This window comes from Ruditapes philippinarum, unplaced genomic scaffold (genome assembly GCF_026571515.1).
Source record: "Ruditapes philippinarum isolate M1 unplaced genomic scaffold, ASM2657151v2 ctg99_1_1_1_1, whole genome shotgun sequence".
Lineage (NCBI taxonomy): Eukaryota > Metazoa > Mollusca > Bivalvia > Venerida > Veneridae > Ruditapes > Ruditapes philippinarum.
The window spans coordinates 38856-61913 of NW_026859045.1; the positions used below are offsets into that span (position 1 = coordinate 38856).

Here is a 23058-nt window from a genome sequence, read left to right on the forward strand (position 1 = left end):
CTTTGCTAATATTATCTTGATTGGCCCCTTTAATGGGGCTCTAGGACTAAAAATAGAAAAACCTTTAAACATCTTCTCCTACAGAACTAATTGATGGATGATCACTAAACTTTGTCTGTAGCATTCTTGGGTAGTGTTTTATCAAGTTTGCTCATATTAATTTGATTGGCCCCTTTTAAGGGCCGCTAAAGCTAAAAATAGAAATACCATTAAATGTCTATTTCTAGAGAACTAATTGATGTATGATCACCAAACTTTGTCTGTAGCATTCTTGGGTAGTCTTTTATCAAGTGTGCTAATATTATTTTGATTGGCCCCTTTTGGTGGTCTCTATGGCTAAAAATAGAAAAACCTTAAAACATCTTCTCCTACAGAACTAATTGATGGATGATCACCAAACTTTGTCGGTAGCATTCTCGGGTAGTGTTTTATCAAGATTGCTCATATGAATTTGATTGGCCCCTTTTAGGGGCCGCAAAAGCTAAAAATAGAAATACCTTTAAAAGTCTATTTCTAGAGAACTAATTGATGGATAATCACCAAACTTTGTCTGTAGCATTCTTGGGTAGTCTTTTATCAAGTTCGCTCATATTAATTTGATTAGCCCCTTTTAGGGATCTCTATAGCTAAAAATAGAAATACCGTTAAATGTCTAATAGACTATTTCTAGAGAACTAATTTATGCATGATCACCAAACTTTGTCTGTAGCATTCTTGGGTCGTCTTTTATCAAGTTTACTCATATGATTTGATTGACCCCTTTTAGGGGCCGCTTAAGCTAAAAAAAGAAATACCCTCAAATGTCTATTTCTACAGAACTAATTGATGGATGATCACCAAACTTTGTCTGAAGCATTGTTAGGTAGTCTTTTATCAAGTTTGCTCATATTATTTTGATTGGCCCCTTTTAGGGGCCAGTAAAATTAAAAATAAATATACATTTAAACGTCTTCTTCTACAGAACTAATGGATGGATGATCAGCAAACTTTGTCTGTAGCATTATTGGGTAGTCTTTTATTAAGTTTGCTCATATTAATTTGATTGGCCCCTTTTAGGGGCCACTAAAATTAAAAATAGATATACATTTAAACGTCTATTGCTACAGAACTAATTGATGGATGCTCACCAAACATTGTCTGTAGCATTCTTGGGTACTCTTTAATCAAGTTTGCTTATATTAATTTGATTAGCCCCTTTTAGGGGCAACTTAAGCTAAAAATAGAAAAAAACCTTCGAACACCATTTCCTACTGAAATAATTGATAGATGATCACCAAACTTTGTAGCATTCTTAGGTAGTCTTTTATCAAGTTTGCTCATATTAATTTGATTAGCCCCCTTTAAGCTAAAGCTTAAATACCGCAGGTCATGGCATTTTTTCAAATTATTGTTTAAACATATTATATGCTCAAATTTAATATTAGAATATATTGACATACCAAATAAATATTAGAATGTATTGACATACCAACACTGAAAAGCAGTTGTTTCTGGTGAGCGACACAGGGCCATCATGGCCCTCTTGTTCATGTTTTACTCTCAAAACCCTGGACCCTCTTATCTTTTGACATTTGAAAAACATGAATTAAATGAGCATTGCATGCATAGTACAGGGTAGTTTTTGATAATCTTTGTCTGTCTATAGTCGTGCCAGATGGTATGTTAAGTATGCATCATGCTTCAGCACCGGTTATATTGCTTGGTATTCTCCAAAATGAAATATTAGTATCGTTAACTGATTATAAGTAATTGAATAGTCTACGTCTAAGGCAAAATGGTATTTTCACTGATTTGTCTGCAGTTATCCCAAGCCATTAGGCTACTAGAATCCCATCAATCCCATATTGAATCTGTCTGCATTATGGCACCACGGAATTGTATAATCTCCTCATGTATCCATTAACACATGTGTAAAATTAACAATTCATAGTAACTTTCTACATTATAGTAATATATGTAGGTAGTGTCCCTGATAGAACTCGAACTGCACACCTCTAGATACAAAAGCACGAGTCCTACTGCAGGATCACTGCTCTCAACAATTGTACAAAGTAGACGAAAAATCAGAAATTTTTGTCGATAGTCGATAGATGATTTTTCCTTCATTTTGATTATTGAATGCATATTTAATATGTTTAGTATGTCTAGGGTAACAAAACATGTCAGCTTTACACCTTGGCAGACTTGAATTGGTATTAATGTTATTGCATGTCAGCAAGTCTGGAGAGACTGTATATATGATCATTGGCGAGAAATAGGAACAATCTACATGCATTTTTACACAAAAAAGCGTAACCATTTGGACGAGGCCAGGACGGAGAAAATAGATAAAAATGAGCATAAAATCGACATTTATAGATTAAATTATTGATAAGTTCGGAAAAGGTAAAGATGAAATGTTGTCGGAAAGCATGTTCAATACATGCTTAATTGGTTCCTTATTTGATAACAGTTAAAACAGCCGTTTGTTTAATAGTGGTTTCTGTGTTTCATATTCATTTAAATAGTTTACGTACTATATACCTCAACAATAACCCTTGCACTGACTGTTTTGTAATTTAACATGAGTAGTAAGCAAGTATGATGCAATTTGTATTATAATGAAAAGCTGAACTTACACTTATGCGAACATTAATGCAAACAATTTATTCTATGCAAGTGTTAAGGTGTTTTTTTCTATGTTGTACATTGCAGAAGTTGTAAATTTTGCTGTCTCATGGGAACACATATCATAAAATACATAATATATAATTTGTCTGCCTTTGATACGAAACATGGTATGCCATTTGAAGTAAATAGGATGACCCCTTAGGAATAACATACACATAGAATGTAAGTCGTTGACAGCGTTTATTAATATCAGATTGCTGGTTAATTGAACAAGCAAAATAACGCAAGCGCAATATTTCTATTTTACATGAAAATTAATCACTTTGAACAGGCTGAAGAGGTTTGCACCAATGTCGTGTCTTTGTCGCAGTTTTATAAAAGTTTAGCAATGTTTCTTTTATTGTAATTAAGTAGCAACACAAATTTTCGGAAAAAACAGTAACGTTTTGTTGTAATCAATGAGGATTATTTTAGTTTGAGACATTTGTGCAACATCATTTGTCTTATTTTTGATTTATTTATTTAATTGACTGATGTTGAATAATTATGTAAACCTTGCGGTTTTCTGTAAGGCGTTATTTTAGAACTGGATTATAATCCATTTTTTGTTTATAAAGTTATTTTCAAACACTTAGACATTTTGATATAAAACAATTTAGGTCACTTAATTTATGAAATTTGGAAACCCAATTTTAAGGTTCGTCAACATTGCGTATATGTACTCCTAACCTTAGTTACACAACGAATATATCGTATTCTGACCTGACAGTAATCATTTCTTTGTTTATTTTGAGACATACATAGGGATCAACTTTCTGGTTCCCTAAAAAAAGGGCAGAACCAAAAATTGGGGAAAATTTCCCCGGGCTTTTTCAAAAATGCACTCACTATTCAAACCCCCCGTTTCACATCTGAACGCCTTTTCCCCACGAAAATCCCAAAATTTAGAAAAACTTTTTACCCGCTTTTAATTTTTACAAAAAGGATTATCTACACCCCCAATTTAATTTTTCACGTAATTTGGTTTTTTCTTTTCTTTTTACAAAACTGACATAAATTTTCAAAAAGCCTTTGGGGGAAAGATTTACTTATCTAATATTTCCTTTTTTTCCTTACTCGTTTGGGTTATTGCTTTACATTTTCATAGAAAAATTATTAAGTTTTATAAAACCCTTTTTTTGGTTTAAATTATTTAAAATGGGTTTTTATTTTCGTTGTTTTTAATCTTGAGGTTTTTTCCAAAACCGCATTTTTATTTGTCAACATTCTGCAATAAGTTTTTTTCATTCAGATAGCATCTGTTATTACTTTATTGGTACTTAATTAAATGAAATCAATACGTTCAAACAGAATAGCAAATAATGTATTGATACGACTGAACTTAGAAAATAGAAATAAGCTTTATTTGAGGACAAGAATTCTTGCAATTCTGTCTGCCTTTGAATTATTCCGATCCCTGATTGCAGTAGACGATTCATATTTTATCTTCAGCGACGGTATCACAATTTACATATTCGCTTGAAAATATAATCATAAAGTTCTTATTTCAAACTCTATTGTGAAACATGATATACCAAATAAAAAACAGGATTAAATATTTGATCTGCTGTGCAGATAACATTATCCACTTGGGGACTTTAATACAATACATATAAAACTCATTTCCTGCATATATAACTTCCTGAAACAACCGAGATAGTGAAATAACATCATGTCATATTTCTAGTATACATGAAACTTTAGTTTCATCATAATTAATTATTAACTTGCCGTTGAAAACTCTTACACTTGGACATTTGTCACATATTTTTATTTCCTTTATTATCATTATTTTTTAATATTAATTATATTTTGCCTGCTTACTTACTAAATTGAAAAGTCAGAGGCAAATTAATTCTTAACTTACTCTCATTGTTACACAGTTTGGCTTATGAAGAGCTTGCATATCACTACACCAGTTATGACAATGCCTTATAATTAACAATTTCTTGTATCAACACCTCCCTATTTATATAATATGCTCACATAATTAAGTACATAATCAGCCAAACGGATAATTTACCTCACCTTAGTGCAGTAACTGGTTAACTCCTTACAGAATTCAATAGGAGTTAACACGTTACTGCACTAAGGGTGATGATAATACATGGTGAATACATGATGCACGTAAATCTTTTCTCCATCATACTGAAAATAAATGTTCGGGATATTTAATATAGCCATCATGATTGTCCAATTCTCTGGTAAAGATAACTGTTGAAGATAATGTGCTTTGGATCTTTTTTATCAAATACCTCAACTTTCCATAATGTGACTATAAGATTTTGTTAAGAACACTTCGAGTTCACATTCTATCCTACAACGATTTCATAATTGAAATATGCAGCTTCTTTGTTTTTAAACATATTAAAATATTCTGTAGACGAATAAAGTACCCATTTTCATTGCACAAAACAGATTCATCATACGTAATTTTATCAATACGTTTTTAATCATACCAATAATATTTTATTAGTAACGGACCTTTAAGCGTTTGCAATCTACTGCTGATGCGACCACCATTATTGAACGTTATGAATACTTAATTTTAGTGAGATTTATTAACTTCTATATGTTGTAAAATATCATAAAAAGTTAAAATTTTATTTTCGAATACCAGTCCTGAAAATGAAATTGCTCAATGCGAATGTTTACATATGTTTTTCTCCGTCTGGTGGAGTTTTAAATCATTAAAAAAAAAAAATAAAGATACCTAATTTTTTAAAGGTCATATGCTGGGCATTAATAGTTTGTTTCTGCATTTATTTATGTCGCCTGCTTACAAAACGATTTAAATAAAAATACGTATGTCACTAGTTCCAGGGAACAAAAAATCTTTATAATTAATTAAACTTGCAGACCCGTTTCTATCTTCTCTATTTGATAGAGAATTATCATAAGAGATAATATATTTAGAGCGTTTTGTAATATGTTTAGTGTGACAACATTCGTACTTGTTGAAATAACTATTTTTTTCATGTTTATTATTGTCACAACTTTATCTTGCTAATTGGCTGTTTCATTATTGAAAACACTCATCTGATATTATCTTATTTTCCAAAAACGTATTGATTTCAAACGAAGCGATTTCTTAGCGAGAGGTCCGTATTGATTTAACGTCAAATAAATGTGTCTTGAACGAAACGTTATCAGCCGTTATGTCAATCTTTTCTAAAATTGCAGAGACCTACTATCTTGAAAATTAAAATCGATCATTTTTTTTATAAATTTTTGACAAAAAATATTTTTTCTAGCAACAGTTGAATTTTATTATGATTATGTGAATTGTATTTTTAACTCCAGCATTTCACATATTAAACTCACTGGGAAAAGACTGATAATTCCAGAAATTTTCTCTCATTTATTTTTATAATTTCATCAGAATTAAAACAGGTTACGTTTCCCCAATGGGTTTTGTTTCAGGTAGTATTTTGTTACAGTAATTTGATCGAAGAGCATATCAATATATTCACACAACTGTCTGTTAAAAAAAAAGTATCTTATACTGTAACATTTGTTTTAAATAATGTTCTGCTTTACGTTTTAAAGTTTGAAGATCTAGTTTTTAAATATATTCAGTATTTTTTCTTTCGTTTTATACATCCTCCAACCCGCGCACACACTTAATTGATTTATATATGATTTTAACATTGTGCATGAAAAAAACCAAAGGTTTTCGTGAATATATAGTAAATTAGAATAACTAGTTATATGTTGTATCACTTATTGTATTACCTTTTTTATCTTACAAAAGCAATTTTGTAAATGGGCACTTCTCTAAATGTGTTACATACAGATATTAACAGAAGTTTTTTTTTATAATGTATATGACTTAACATTTAAATAAGGAGTTATAATGAAAGTGGTATAAAACGTGTATAGTACGGGTTCCATTTCAGTCGATATTAAATGATAATACAAGGGAATATTTCTTATTTTGCATACTATTTAGGTAGTAAACGTTTACATTACAGTTCAATAAATCAGTCAATAAATAAAATAGATGATGATGATGGTGATATACAAATCATATTGAAGTTATTTAAAGAACGGTACAATAAATACAGTTGAATTGCGTTGACACAAACGCATTGAAACAGTTGCAATCGCCTGATTTGATATATTTCATAACACCTTAACCCATTACTTCATATACACGCCTTTTAACGCCTTTTTCACCCCCCCCCCTTTTTGTTGTCTCAAATGGTGAAAAAATGCCTTATTTAGGCCCCCAACACTTGTTTTGTTTGAGAAATGTTTGTTAAAAAAAGTGACCAGTTTTTCGGCGCGGCCCCCCAACCAAAGATACATCAGGGGGTTGCCAGAAGGGGGATGTGCCCCCTTCTGTTTGGGGGGTTTGAAGGGGGGCGGAGTCCCCCTCATCGCCAAGAAAATTTTGGACTTGTGAGAGGCTATAAATGACCTCAGATTGATCATAAGGTAACGTGTAACCAACGCTGAAAAGCATTTGACTCTATCTCAATCCATTGAGAAGTTGCAGCACTTTGAAATCAATTATGATGGAAAAAATCAACGCAAAATAGTGATTTTTGGCAATTTTGAGATGTCCCCTCGTTGCCATGGTAACAGAAAATTTAAGCCTGAGCATGTTGTTGCAAGGGCAATGGTCCAGTCAACATTTGTGCCAAGTTTGATTAGTGTTGAAGCAGTTTTTATAGTATTATAGCAATTTGAACTTGTAACGGGAGACTTTTCAATGAAAACAGCCATTTTTCACAAAATGCTCATGAAGCAATGGGTTAAATAAGCATGTATTTGATATAAGCCAATGGCATCCTAAAAGTCTATTAGTTTTTCTGAACAGTGAAACGACAGTTAAATGCCTTATGACTGTACAATTTATCGTTTCTGGAATAAAGAGAGTGATGGCTTAGATACATGATTTCCTAGATATAAATGCTAGGCTGTCGTATAAGTCGCTCGGAAAGTCATTTTTTTTGGAACACATGAAGAAAGACATTCTTGTGTTGCATTCTTTATAGCTATGTTTACGTCATAGTAGTACAGGTGATAACATTTGTGTTGTCATTTATATTGAAGATAAAATTGATAAAATTGCGTTCGTGGTCATGCATATTTGTTCTTTTGGCATGCACATGTATAACATATGACAGGCTAAACTCCTTTTCCAACATTAATGTTTTACAATGTAGACATATAAGTTTTGTTTTGTTCATAATTAATGCATTTTTATCATATATTTTCTTTTTCCAGGCGGCTATTTCGTGTCTTGATAAACGCCTTGTTTGCAAATCTGTACCAAATCCAAAGAAATTATTAGCAATCGTCTTACAGTTTTATGATATAAGTTAATAAGCACAAAATTGATTGAGTCACATTTTGTCACTTTAACTATGAAATGCTATAGTTTAAGGCATTATATTTTATCGGACGAAACGACATAGATCAATTATTGAGATGAGATAAGCACGTTAAGTTTGCTTTGCATAGTAAATTAATTTTAGAAAATTTCAATAAAAGATTGGCTATAGCCAACAACTAATATTTTCTTATAACACAATGGCATTGAATTGAATCTTGCATATATTTGTTATAGCCAACGCCTAAAACTTTACCCAAACACATCTTCTTGAATATGACCGAACCAATATTTGCTTAAGTCAAAGCATTATATGTTTCCATCAAACATATCTTCGCAATATCCACATAGGCATTGAATAGAAGATAGGATCCGAAAGATTTACCTGTACACAAGTTACGCGTATGATCAGACAGACTTACGCGATACCCACTGTTAGATTCTATTCGTATTCATGAACAAAATACATCCGATAATTGCATTCATTAATTTTGTATCTGGCTTTCTTGATTCATTACGTTAAAACACGGTCATGAATAATAAATAATACATCGACGATTTATGATTACAATTATCATGTAAATCAAATATTCAGATCGTAAAAGAGTGCTCTACGAATACTGAGAATATCTACGTTTTAATTTGTCAAATGTCCATGTAAAGTTATCATCCATGTAAAGACTGGTTTATTCCCCTAATAAATGTATATTTATACACGTATGTATCTTAAACTTATCTAAGTCTTATCATCGGAATAGGCGGAGAATTGCAGTGGTTATACACAATCAAATTTCATTTCACTAGAGATTTCATTGTTTAGTTTATTTTCTAGACATTATTAAATGCATGTGATATAAGTAGACTTTTATAAGTATATTAAGAGGATATTTTTTCGTTTGCGTGAAATATGGAATATATTTTCACTCAACATGATAAAATGCCACATATTTTCACGAGCCGGTACGGCGAGTGAAAATATGTGGCATTTTATCATGTTGAGTGAAAATATATACCATATTTCACGAAATACGAAAAAATAACCTTTTTATTTAATTTCATTATCAAAGAAAATGGTAACGAATCCCCTTGTTTGCTACCAACTGCAATTGTACAGCGCGCAGTAATTTATGCGTAAGCGCGCGCTGTTTGGCGCTACATTGTGACGTCATGTAAACAACTTTTTAAACGTCTGTACAGCGTTAATTACTGAATTAAAGATATTGGTGTGTTCGGATTAATTTTCTTAGTTAGACCATTTTCTATCATGCTAGATAGTTTTCAAAACAAAATTCAAGAAAAAGTTGTTTTGTATTTATCAGATTTTTCAAACAAAACGGCGAAAGAAGTCCCTGAAAATAAATATGAGTTTTGACTCCGCCCACTTTCATATTTATATTTCATATTTATTTTTAAAAAATATGAAATATATTTGACTGATATAGCACCATATTTCATGGGTAAAATTAAATAATAAATTGTATATGTTTATGTCGTGCCTGAAGTTCAGTTATGAAATATATAGATTCTATTCACTGTTCAATCTATTTAAAGGCTTATATCGTGTAGTACCTCTCAAGCCGGTGATAGGGGGGGGGGGGGTAGGGATGTTGGAGTTTTTTTATTTTCCTTCATGAACTCTGTACTTTTCATGTTATTATGTGATTAATGCTTTCTAGGGATCACTTGTTCTCGGTTTCAAGAAGTTTTGAAAATTATGAAATATGTATTCTATTTTATCAGTTATTACCTTTATTTCGTTGAAATCAATATCACTAATCAAATGCAATTTTCATTTTCTGCATACATAAGCATATATTTATATCGAAGGAGGGACCGTAAATTTTACGATCACGGATATTGTAACTATCTTGTAACTATGATCTTGGTTTCATCTGATTTTAAACAAGGCTGTAAATTTAAAACCGCTTATAATATCCAGATATGTATTGATATATCAAGTATGTTTTCTACGAAACATTTAATTGCTTTTAATTGCGAAATAAGATATCCTAGTAATATTTTCGGTAGTATCATTTGATAAGTGAGATATTTACTTTACTTTCAAATTGATGTTTCATACACAATTTTCACGAGAATCATAACATTTTATATGAACGAATAGTGGAGAAGGAGAATGCCGTAGAAAAAATATGTCGTGATTTTACTCTATCGAAACACGCTCATTTCAAAAGCATTTGCTTATAGGATGAAAGATTTATGTAAATTCCAGTCCGAGTCAGCTTATCTGCAAACATATCGTCTACAACTGAGAGTGTAAGTCAACATTCAAGAATAACATTGTATATAAAATGGTGATAACTATTGATTTTAGTCTTCCATTGCAGTAACGGAACTTATTAAGGAAACATAAAAGAACCTATCAGAACGGTTTCTTTCTTCTTTTCTTCATTTAACAATATATAGTAATAATGAAAATAAAGATCAACAAGGCACACCGCCTTTCACGGGATGAATTCAGTTACTGAATACATCTTGCAACACAAGACTTCCGAGAGGATATCAAGTAGGATATCTAGTAGTGCACAGCACTTTAACACGATTCCTTAATGTCAAATCTGCAAATTATAAAACAGCATTTGTATGCATGTAATCAACGATTGATCAGAATGTGTTACGTGTAAAGAGTAAAGAATGTACAGTTGTGTCCAATGTAAGAAGAAAGTTGTGTACAATATAAGAAGAAAAGTGTGCTTGTAGTAATTATATAGGCAATATTGACATGCGTGTTGTAATTATAAACTTTAACTTTAAGCTGGCATGTGTCGTGAGGTTGGTAACTATTGTCACGGAAATATAAAACATTCTAAACCTTTTCACACCAATAAGAATCAATAGTAGTGTTTCTATAGTAGTATTTCTATTTGCACCTTGATACCTTTATCTTGCTCAGTTTGAACAAGGAATGAGAGAAAATAAACTTTTTAAGGACGTCTAAAAACCTATAATACACTTAAACACCTTACTTTACATATTAATAAATCGAATCGAAAAAAAAGAAAAGAAAGAAAGAAAGAAAGAAAGAAAGGAAAGAAGAAGAAAGAAAGAAAGAAAGAAAGAGAAAGAAAGAGAAAGAAAGACAGAAAGAAAGAAAAAAAGAAAGAAAAGAAAGAAAGAAAGAAAGGAAGAAAGAAAGAAAGAAAGAAAGAAAGGAAAGAAAGAAAGAAAGAAAGAAAGAAAGGAAAGAAAGAAAGAAAGAAAGAAAGATAGAAAGAAAGAAAGAAAGAAAGAAAAAAAAACAAACAAAAAAAACAATGATCTTACACCTAGCTATACAATAACTTTGTTATTATTTCATACAGCAGATTGAAAATTGTGATTTATTTTTAAAGGACATCGAAATTTATCTAAATCACAATACACAATCTTTGGTTATTTTAGTCAAAGTTTATATCACAGTTTATTACATGACTCCGAGTATGTCACTAATATCACTACATTACTTATGTACCAAATATGTGACCTGGAAGTATGCACTTCGTCAAATATGATACATAACTATACAAATCCTGAAATATACTATCCTAATATAAGTTCGAAATTTCTATAATTGTAAGTAGAATTTTAAGAAGAATTTTAAGTAGACTACTTGTAAAGGCGTTAGTTTGTATTTGAACAAATATACTATATTCAGTGTAAGAAATTACTTTAACAAATTAAGCGAGAGTATCATTTTTCAGTTGTCCGATAAACCTGTATTTCTCTGCAAGGAGCCTCTGACAGAATTCTTTAGAAGCAATGTAACAAGGAAATTGCATGCTTTGATAACGTTACTTGAAAATTGCTCTGTGATAAAAGGATAGCGTGACGGTCTCTAAGGTATGCTTATCTTTATGTATTACTTTATTTTGGTGGTTAAATGATACGGCTTTGCTAAATGAAAGCGTTGGTTTTCTTTTTTTTAAATACAGTGTACTCAATTATTTAGGAATATGTGACAGATAAATATGAGGTTTGTTTCATTTAAAAAAGATCATTTAAAAAGAATACACAGAACGTTCTTCTGTTATTTGGAATGCTAGGTTTTCATTCGATGTAGTTTTGTAAACGTAGTTGAACTATAATTGACAGAAGTGTAATTTATGATATCATTCCGTTCTAAAAGTAGCATGTAGGTTATAACAAGGTGGTCGGTACAACCTCTTTATTTACCGGACATTTAATGAGAAATAAGACGGAAAGGCTTACGAGTTGTTGATGAAATTAATGATACATCAGAAGCCTTTTTGATTTAAGACTAGATTGTATCACTTAGTCTACATATTTTCTCTGAAAATCAACAAAATCAAATAACATATATATAAAAGTTTGTTTTAAATTCATAATACATTTCCAAAAACTGTTTGCGCGATATATTCGTTTTGATTTAAAATATCTGAATACGTTCTTTTATATCACCTTATATTTCTAGTAAGAGAAATATTCAGTCCGAACATACTTTACATCATCAGCATCTTCAGGTTAATTAGCCCTCTCCCTCCTGGAGTGTACACAATTTATGAATACCCATTACATAATTTACATTATGATCATTTTCTCCCTGATAATTAAACTGCTGAGTCACATTTCCACAATAAAAACATTTAATAATATCTGCATCAGATGACTATGGTGTGATTGTGAACTGCATGCTTAAGAAATTATTGAAGAGCAAATTAAATTAAAATAATAATAAAAATATATAAAAAAAATTTTTTTTAAAATAATGAAAAAGATTTATTTTGATGTTTTGATTTGTAATTCTTGTTTTTGTCTTTTGAACTTGTTTAACTTCATGTTTATTGTCCAAGATCTCTCAACTGTACGGACATATATATCGAAAACTCGTATATTTTAGGCAAATGAGCGGCAACACGAGTGTTATATGATAAATGGGTATAAATGTCATGTCAAAAGCAATGTGCACTGCAAGATAAGATACCATTTTGATTTGTATTCTAACAACCAAATATTTTGTGTTTTCTGAATATAATATCCAATCTAAAAGATATATATGGTATTAAGAATCTTAAACTTGTTTCCAGTACAGACCGGAATTAATGGCTCGTTCATAACTGTTAACACGATAAAGTGGCCCTGAATCAACTAACAAATCATAGTCATTCATATCGAGTTTTTAGCACAATTTTTTTTAAGTAGCCTAAGTAATTCCAACTTCTTTCATAACGCCGAAATGAAGTCTTCATAAGCACGCGTCGTCGAAATGATGTCATTTAATGCCCGCCACGCGATTTGTCTAACATATGAGAGAGTTAGGGATGTAAGATGAGTATCAGAATCACTAGCAAAGGTTTAAATAGTACACAATCCTGTATGATCTGCAAGAAGTTGTAATATTACACTTTTCATCAGCCAACCCATTACTCATTGTTTGTTTGGCGCAGAACAAAAGTAGCAAATACTTCTATTCCTTTATTTATTATATTGTTTACATCATGAATGTCTCTGGTAATTAGATTTGTATTGTCATTAATTGGCAAAACAGTAAGGTGTTAGTGCTAATAAATAATTAATCCTTTGGCTTAATTATCATAACACACACACTTCGTGTGTTTTTGAACAAAGATGCCAAAGCAAATCATGTACTTGTTGGTGTATAAGAGGTATTTGTAACTCATAATTATACCGTCATATTTTTTATTAATTTGATGAACCTTGACTCGCGAAGGTAATGAAAGTGATTATGACATTAAAGTTAATTCTTAATAACATATTATATGACTCTAGCGCTAATGATGATTGGTTCTTTTGAAACATCTTTGTCGTCTTATTAACTCAAGACGCAAACAATATGATAACAGGAAATATTATGAAAGTAAAAGAGAAAGCACATATGGTTTGAAGCATGATTTGCTAATAGCTTTGGAAATTGATTTGCTTTGTGTTCTGTCTGGAATACATATCTAAGACATTACTGTTAATACCTTTGCATAAATAACAGGATTTCATATCCTGACGAAATAATCGCAGTCTATTTATAAATGCAAATAAAACAAAAAGAAACAAAAAAGAAACTTGTTTATATATGTACATGTATATATATGAAGATGTATTTGTTTTCTTTACTTTTTATTAAATTTTGTATATACGTATGAACACTGATTTTAGTTATTGGAAAAGATGTGTCGTTTCGAGTCTGTGAAAAAGAGAATCTATTATACTCGCATGTATTTATTTTAAATGATAAGAAAATGTAAAAGGGAATGATACTTGTTTTTTACAGTCTTTTTGTAATAGTATAGGTCCAAAATGAAAATAAAAACATAAATAATTTCTAGAAAAAGTCTTACTTCCTCTGCAAAAAATAAGTTATCTAAATGTGCAATGGTAATTTAAATTTCAGCAAAAAATGCAAAGAGGCGGTGTGGCACTTAACTATATATAATCATAAACTTGGATGATTAAATTTTCATATTTTTTTAAAAATAAAATGTTTTATACCATTTAAAAAAGAATTATAAAGGTTTTAAAAAAAAACTGATTCCTATTGGTGACCATTAGGGTTGGTAATCCGTAAAAAAACTACGAAAGTACAATACCACACACGGAACAGGGTGCGCTCGGTCAGTGTTTTCAAGTATTCACGACATTACTGTTTAAATTGAGTAATGTGAATTCACTAAATTTCGTGGGCATGACATTACGTGGTTTGTCACAAAGAACATTTTTGTTGGTTCTTAAATTCGTAAAGTGTTTATTTTTCCAAACGGTAATATGAAAGTAATGTCATGTAAAATAATCTTACAGCAGACAGTAGTGGTACATGTAATTGCAAGCTACCTTCCACGCCCGCTAGCACCGGCTTAAGAAGAATTCAAAATTTAATATGATCTGTTAAATCCGATGTAGAACAAAAGTTACAAACAAAATTAATAAGATCTGCACTGTAAACGCATCTATATTTCTTTCTATTGCTCTTTAATATTTAAAAGTAATCCAGACGTCTTACGGAAAATGCTATTTAAAATATTGCTTAGAGAGACAATATCATTGGCATCGCTGTAACAAGTTTATTGAATCTAAGGTGTCTTTTTGGAATAATCAGTTCTGTTGGTTTTGATTCTAGTTCTGAAATATACAGAAACCTTATTTCTCAACATGTCACAAAAGGAGGAAAGCCTTAGGTACAAAAACACCTTTATCTATATGTATGTCTACATTTACACAATTCAATGAAAACAAACGCTTTTTTAAGCTTTCGACGTTTAGCCTTCTTCAGAAAAAAATTGAAATGAATAGAATAACATTTGTTTTTACTTTCACACAGGAAATTGCCCCTACAGGAGGGAAAATGATAATGCATTTTTGCTTCTTACTGTTACCAAGATATTTGCATGACACAAAAGGAAAGTTTGAACACCTCTTATTACTATTTTATTGGTTATTCAGATTTTAAGGACAATTACCATCGCGAGTTTATGAACAATATTTTAGTTTCCTGTTTGCAATATTACAGAAACAGACTGCGTTACAATTATAAATTATTAATTATAATCAATATAAAGTTAATTCATTTTGCGCAAGTGTTGTAGAATAATTAAAGTGAATATGGCTACTAAACAAGTCGGAAAAAACATCATTTTCAAAGTTCTATAACAATTACCTTTTCAAAGGATTGTGATTTATTAGAAAACAAGGTATTCTTATATATAAAATAATAAAAGATCGTAGAATATTTCTTTACAAACAATATACTGGATAATAGTTAAGAAACAGGGATGTAGGACTAGTGTTGAAAAAGTAAGATCACTTAAGAATAATCATTAAACATGCATTAATTAGTTTCGATCAACAGGAAACAATTTAACACAACTGTTGCTTAAATGGTGAATGTTACCAAGTTTGATTTATAAGAGAGGAAGAATGTTCTCGTTTTTAAAATGACCCTTTAATGTTTATAGATGTTGAACATTATATTTTATGAACAAATAAGAAAACAATTTCAATTTGTAATGCTTATTTTTTATAAATCGTTCCGTTTTTTACTCACGAAAAATGTAGTTATAAATTATTATATCCGATAACGCAATATCGATGTTTTCGTTAGAAAAAGTCTGATTTTGACTAAAAATATATAAGACAAATACTTATAGTATATAGCACAATATGACAACCAACCAACCAAGCTACCAAACGGATAGAAAACAAACAAAACTTGAACGTAATGAATCTTCAAAACGCTACATGATGATCATATCTGTGTTTCCTTTCCTAGAATGAATCAGCACAATTATCAATTTTCATTAGCTGACGTTAAAGTATTTATTGCTGATGTTCATTCTTGATATCTTAAAGTGTTGAATCATTATCATTTTATAACGTAAAGATATTTATTTCAGATATAACACATAAAAGATAGTACCTGCTTGTATATCTGAACGCTCAAAGACATATTGTTTTAATATAAAGAGCAAAATGTACACGATGCACGCATGAAAATGCTACCATGGTGGAAAAGTTACAATGTCTAAATATTTTGAAAGCATTGTACATGCCACAAAAATCTAAAGCATTTTATATTCTAATGAATCTGAGAACAATTAGAGCTTCCAGATGAACATAATATTGACGTTAAAGCAAAGAAAATGTGAATTACAAAAATGCACACATGTTTTGATGTATGCGCTTCGTTACATCCAAAAAAAGAGATTTTTTTCTATTATATGAAAAAGGAATTCCAAAGAAAACACTTTGCACACTTTGAACGTTTATGATGATAATATTTCATGTTTTCTTTTGAACGATGCTTATCAAATAAGAAACTACATATAAATAAAAATCATTAAATAATCAACAAAAATCAACACAAACACAAAACCCAACAGAAAAGATTATCTTCGGAATGTTAATAATCATTTTTACTGTAGGCTCTGAAATTATAATTTCCCTTAACATAATAAGCATAACATTTTATGGGTTGAAACAGAAAGTTTCTATTACGGTGTACAGTTAACATGTTCAAGTATTTCTGTACGCATTCGTGTCTTTATATACCGGATATAAATTTACTATTATACTTTATAATAAAACGTTATTAAATTCACAATAGTACTCAAAAGTCATGACTAAATAATCTTTCTCTGTTAACACCGCTTTTGATTTCTGGTGACGACGTTTATATAAAAAAAACGTTTAAATATGAAATAAAATAGCACATTTTTGTGCATGAAAAATTGATTAGACGTAATAATATTGAGATAATCGGTGTTCATTTATCATACACATTACTGATATACCAATGACTTATGGGAATTTGCAAACAAAACAATTATACTACTGGGAAATTAAGTATTTTAATCATGTAAGATATTGTCTTTTTCTGATGATACATGTATAAAGAAGGAATTTTGTGCGGTTTCATAAGTGTGCATATATACTATTATACACTTTCTATGAAGGAAAATATAATTTTCTTTATCATATGATAATAAAGGCAAAATGGCAGAAAAATAGGAATGAGCTTAGTTGTTATACTATTGTTATTTTGATTTACTGTTTCTTATTAATAACTTAATATATTTAAAATTAGGAAATAATGTAGTATTTTCTAGTCGGAAACAATAATATTGGTGTTCATTTATTATACAAATTACTAATATACCTATGACTTACGGGAATTTGCAAACAAAGCATTTATTCTACTGGGAAATTAAATGTTTTGATCATTTTAGTTATCGTCTTTTTCTGATAGTATAAAGAAGGAACTTTGTGCGGTTTAATTAGTGTGCATGTATACTATTATACTATTTCTTTGAAGGAAAATACAATTTTCTTTATCAAGTTGTAGACCAGGCAAAATGGCAGAAAAATGGAAATGAGCTTAGTTGTTATTATATTGTTATTCTGGTTTACTGTTTCTTAACTTAATATATTTAAAATTAGGAAATAATGTAGTATTTTCCAGTTGGAAACAATAATATTCCATTGCAATTCAATGACCGAATACCTTTGCACAATCAGTTTTCTCATTTATTAATTGTGTGCAGAATAAAACCTTTAGTGCAGAATAAAACCCTTAAATACTTTATATCTTTCATAGCATGGTTGTATATTTTATAAGAGGCAAAAAGACCATAGTATAGTTACAAGTGTTATGATATAAGACAAAATTGTGAGAACTCAAAAAAGTGTTCCCTTACAAAAATGCCAATCAGAAGAACAAAATGATGTGATTGCATACATCTCACTGTTATTCAGCTTACTTAAAATTATCATCATCAACTTCAACATCATTCGTTGTCGTACCCATATAATTTCAAGATGCTGGTCCTTTCTTTGGTTTTATTAAAATTCTTTAAATGGTAAAGAAATGATCTGCGTCATGTGAATTGATATCTAATATTTGAAGCTACAGTTATTCTTCCAATAAATATGTCTATAATAACAAGAAAAAGATCATCATCAAGGAGAGTAATCTTTTGTTTTGGTTTTAAGCAACTCTTGATTATTTCCTCTGAAAAGTTTACATTTAATTTATTTCTTCTGAGATTTATCAACTCGATGTTACGCTTCATTACCAAACATGTTTCTAGCAATGCTCGGATAGCCTTTGGCAGGATATTATACACTGAAAACAAACATCTTTGTTATATCGATATTGTCTAATGATTTGAACAGTCAAGCTTACAAGGAAAATAACACTATACTTTGAATCTTGATAATGTAAATGAAATTCTTTTCCAGAATGGCTAATTGCTTACTACTAGAATAGTTTGTCAAAACGAAAACATTAAACAAAACCAGAAAGTACCAGTTCAGTTTGTGAAACAAAAACTTGATATAGAATCATGACTATAAGCAATCATTTTTGTTTCTAATAACATTATTTTTAATAGAAATAATAATGCACGTAATAGAAGGTAAATCAAATAACACTGTAACATTAGTAGCCATACAATACAATACAATATATTTCAATTATCTTCAAATTTTTAGAGTGTTTCTATGGTAAAATATTTCTATAAAAAGCAAAACAATGTTGAAATCAATAATATTCTAGAAGAATTGCTGACAAAGGGATAAAGTTATGTGTAGTATAAGATGAGTAAGCGATTAATTGTCTTCAATCCCGGTACTAGTATCATTTTACAATTTTATCTTGACATGTCCTCAAAAAATCGTACCTTATTCTTACTTCATATTAGCTTTCCGATAAAAGAAATGGATGATATTTTTGTGTGCAAGAGGGTATTTTAATCTCATCGAGTGAGGTTTAGAAAATGTATTCTCACGATTGGCTTATACTGGGTCTCAAGTCCACGATTTTACCTCGAATAATTATATAAATGTGTTTGCCCCAGCGTGAGCCTCAATTTCAGACGATTTCCATATATATAAGAATTCCAACAATCATCTATTTTATATTGAATTTTTTTCACGTTTCGCTAACGGAATGCAACGGACGTGACACCAAAATTACAACATAACGCCATATGGCGCAAAAATAAAACATTACGTTTATAATATACATTATGATATTATTTTTTGTAAACATGTATAAAATACGTTACGCTTACCGATTTCTAATACAAAAAAACTCCCTATAGTACACTTGTATACAGTAAGGAACAATTTAAACGACTCTTTCAAAGTACATGAAGACTAGAGCTCACAGAAATAAATTAAAATAATTGTTATCGCTTATTTTACTTGCACAAAATTTAAATCAAACAGTTCCAGAGGACAATAAATACAGTTTATCTCTATATATAATTTACAAGATGGGGATTTTAAGACAATTGTTCTTCTCACATAAAGGTCAATGTACTTTCCTGCAGTGAAAGATCAGTGAGTATATCTTCAGTCATGAATAATTGCCAGCTTGAGATTGCTTTGAAACGTAGCGAAATATTAGTATCCAATGTGCCAAGTATGCTTTTTTTTACAGCGGATAAATGTGTCATGTTACCTTCATGTAATAAGTCTTAGTACCTCAAAAACAAAATGCTAAATAGACAAGCCTTTGTCCTCTAGATTTATATATTATGTTGATGATGTCATATCAGGACAAGATCTCTAATGTTACAGATGCTAATGTTTCTATTATTTGGTTGTATTTTTATTTCAAGCCGGAGGTATATATTAGGCCATTTATAAAAAATTTTGTATACTTGAACATTATATAATAAAAGGTAATGTAACATAGAACACAGTTTGTTATTTAAACGAAAAAGATGCATGTCATTTAGTTAAAGTCATTAAGATCCCAATAACACATTTATGCTAGTATCTAGGTGACACTTTTGTAATATTTTGCGAATTTATGTCTTAAGATTTTTTATTGGTCACATAGCAATAACAATATTTTAAATGAAATGTCAATGTATGCATGTCATGTAATAAGCTCAAAAGTTGTAGAAACACACCTATTGTTCACCAACTCCTCGAAATAAATATATTTGGCATATAGTTTACATATCTGTCATATATCATTGTATCATAACTTCGGTTTGGTCTGTTATAATGTATCATTATGCATCATTATGCAGCAAAAATTAACCTACAGAAATACTTATTTTTATCATCCATAAAACCTTAGTAGCACTTCATCTCTCTTCATTGAAACAAGTGATTCAAGCAGTAAAAACTTTTACTCTAGGATATTATCTATTGCCAATGCTACTATGTTCTCATTACTGAATCATCGTATGAAAAGTTATACTTACTTGATGGCTTTTGTTTTATATGTGAACATAGCTATATCATAAATGCCACTAACAATTGTTGACTGTAAATCATTCAAAAATTGGAAGAAACAGTTCGGTCGAATTTTGCATTTAGCACTTATGACGAAGAAGATGTAACTTGTTGTATCATATTATTTGTTTCTGGTTACATTACATCATATCTTGTAATCTTGTAGTACATTGAATCATTCTAGTGTGAGCTAGTTTAGCCTTGTTTATAGGTAAAAATTCGTCAGTCAGTCATCTCACGTACGTATGCGATGTCACCTGTATTGAATTACCTTGCGGTATACACTTATAAAAGAGGAGGCATTTTCAGATTTGCTAATACATAATATGAGCATTGCTAGATATAAGATGTTGATGTAGTTTACTCTTATTTAGGGGAATATAGTAAGATTGTAGTAAATTTAAATTGTTTAATTATAGTGTTATGTAACTTAAGAATATACGAAATATATATGTGTGGTTGGATATTTGATTACAATGACAAAGGATTGTTTTAGATGATTATTTTTGTTTTTTTTGGAAAGTACATAAGACTGTGTTTGTTTGTTTTGTATTGTTATTTTTTGTGGATTTTTCTATTTATTTATTTATTTGTTTATTCATTTATTATTATTATTGTTATTATAATTATTATTATTTACTTTCTGCTTGTTTTTTCTCTCCGGTTTTTATGGGTTTATTTACCCTAAAATGTAAAAGTAAATTTGGTCAAACTTGCATGCAACAATGTGTAGTCGGCGTTAAGTAAGCGAAATAATTAAGGTTATGTTGTATAGTGTAATAAACGATTTATAAAATAGAAATCATATAAAAAAGTATTTCATCAAAGACCTAGGTAATTTACTTAGAAACGCATTGAAATAAACTGATATGTTTGTTATATAATAGTAGAGGCCAAATAATTTCTTTATGAAAAGTTGAGCAACTAAACACGTACGTTTAGTAAATTGAAACATTTATAATGTCATATAATTACTGTTTGACAACAACATAAAAAAACACACACAAAAAATTATCTCAGTTAATAAACAAATAAAATATAATAAAATAAATGAATGAATGAATGAATGAATGAATGAATTAATTAATTAATTAATTAATTAATTAATTAATTAATTAATGAAATGTTGAAATCTTATAAGTTCGAATAAAATTAAATCTGTGTTGATGAATATTCGTCTGTATTATATTTTATTATGAATTCTGCTTTTATTGGAAATAGGTTTGGTCTGATAGAAAAGATAAAGTGTCTTTCGATAACAGTCAGTCCAGTTGTGTTTGAATTAGATATGAAACACTTCATTATGATGATTTTCATGTTATTTATTGAGTGCATGAGGTACACTGCGCTATTTCAATACTCTACTTAAAACAACATCAAAAATCACAAGCAAGCAAGCAAAAATACTAGAACGAAAAGAAGATAATATCCGTCATGAATGACTTCCAAAGAATGTATTCCTTGAAGCAAATAGAAATTCATTTTGCCAACAATGCGTTACATTGTAAAACTGTCTGCGAAATCTATTGTCAAAATTATTACCTATTGTTATTGAGGTTTTTCACAGCTCACAGCAAAGCGTTCTGAAGACAAAAGTATTTGCTGAAAGCATCCACTTTTTGTCGTCTTACGCTTACAAATAATTAATATACCTTAAAGCTACAGCTACGATATCTCACAATTCATTTTATATACTACAGTTTACAGTCGGACGATAACAGAAGAAATGATGATTTGTAGGCATATAGTTCGGTTGCTTTTTTTATTCCTCAAATGAATTTTCTTTTCTTTTTCAGAGCATTCAGTATTGCTTAGAAAGTTAACAACAATGGAAGACGGGAAAGCGACGAGTGTCAGTTTAGAAACATTAGAGGCTCACGACGGTGAGAGTTCGAAAAATGAATCCACTGAAAATCTTGACAATTCATGCCTTGGGAAGGCAAAGAGGATTTTAAAAGCTGTTTACAAAGGGGCTAGATCGTTAGTAGGACTGGCCATTATTCTTATAGCATACGCATTAATTGGTGCGCTTGTATTTATGTTAATTGAATCAAGACATGAACAGAAGTATAAATCAAATATCACAGGAATACGGGACACCATGATTCAAGAATTATTAATAAAATCTGCCCCTATAACTGACAAAGACGCCTGGAAAAATCATACAAAAGCATTGTTACTTAACTACGAAAGTTCAATCCGGGATGCTATTAAGAACGATGTGCCTTCTGATTCTACCGAAGAGGTTTGGACAATGTGGAGCAGCTTATTCTTTGTTTTTACAGTATTTACAACTATTGGTATGTACCCTGTAATGTGTTGATTACTGTCTGATTACACAGCTACGAAATTAC

At 30.1% G+C, this 23058-nt stretch overlaps 1 protein-coding gene across 5 annotated transcripts in view; it reads left to right on the top strand.

Annotated features, from left to right (window-relative positions):
• The window catches only part of LOC132754988 (potassium channel subfamily K member 2-like), a 43453-nt gene that overhangs the window by 16613 nt on the left and 3782 nt on the right, over nucleotides 1–23058 (top strand). For 3 of the 5 annotated variants that reach the window (XM_060745763.1, XM_060745760.1, XM_060745759.1), the window contains exon 2: nucleotides 22501–23004. In XM_060745763.1, coding sequence (XP_060601746.1) covers nucleotides 22533–23004 — 472 coding nt within the window. In that variant the 5' untranslated portion in view covers nucleotides 22501–22532. Of the gene's footprint in view, nucleotides 1–11643; nucleotides 11828–20933; nucleotides 21088–22500; nucleotides 23005–23058 lie in introns of those variants that run through there. The other 2 variants (XM_060745761.1, XM_060745762.1) reach the window with 2 other exon arrangements.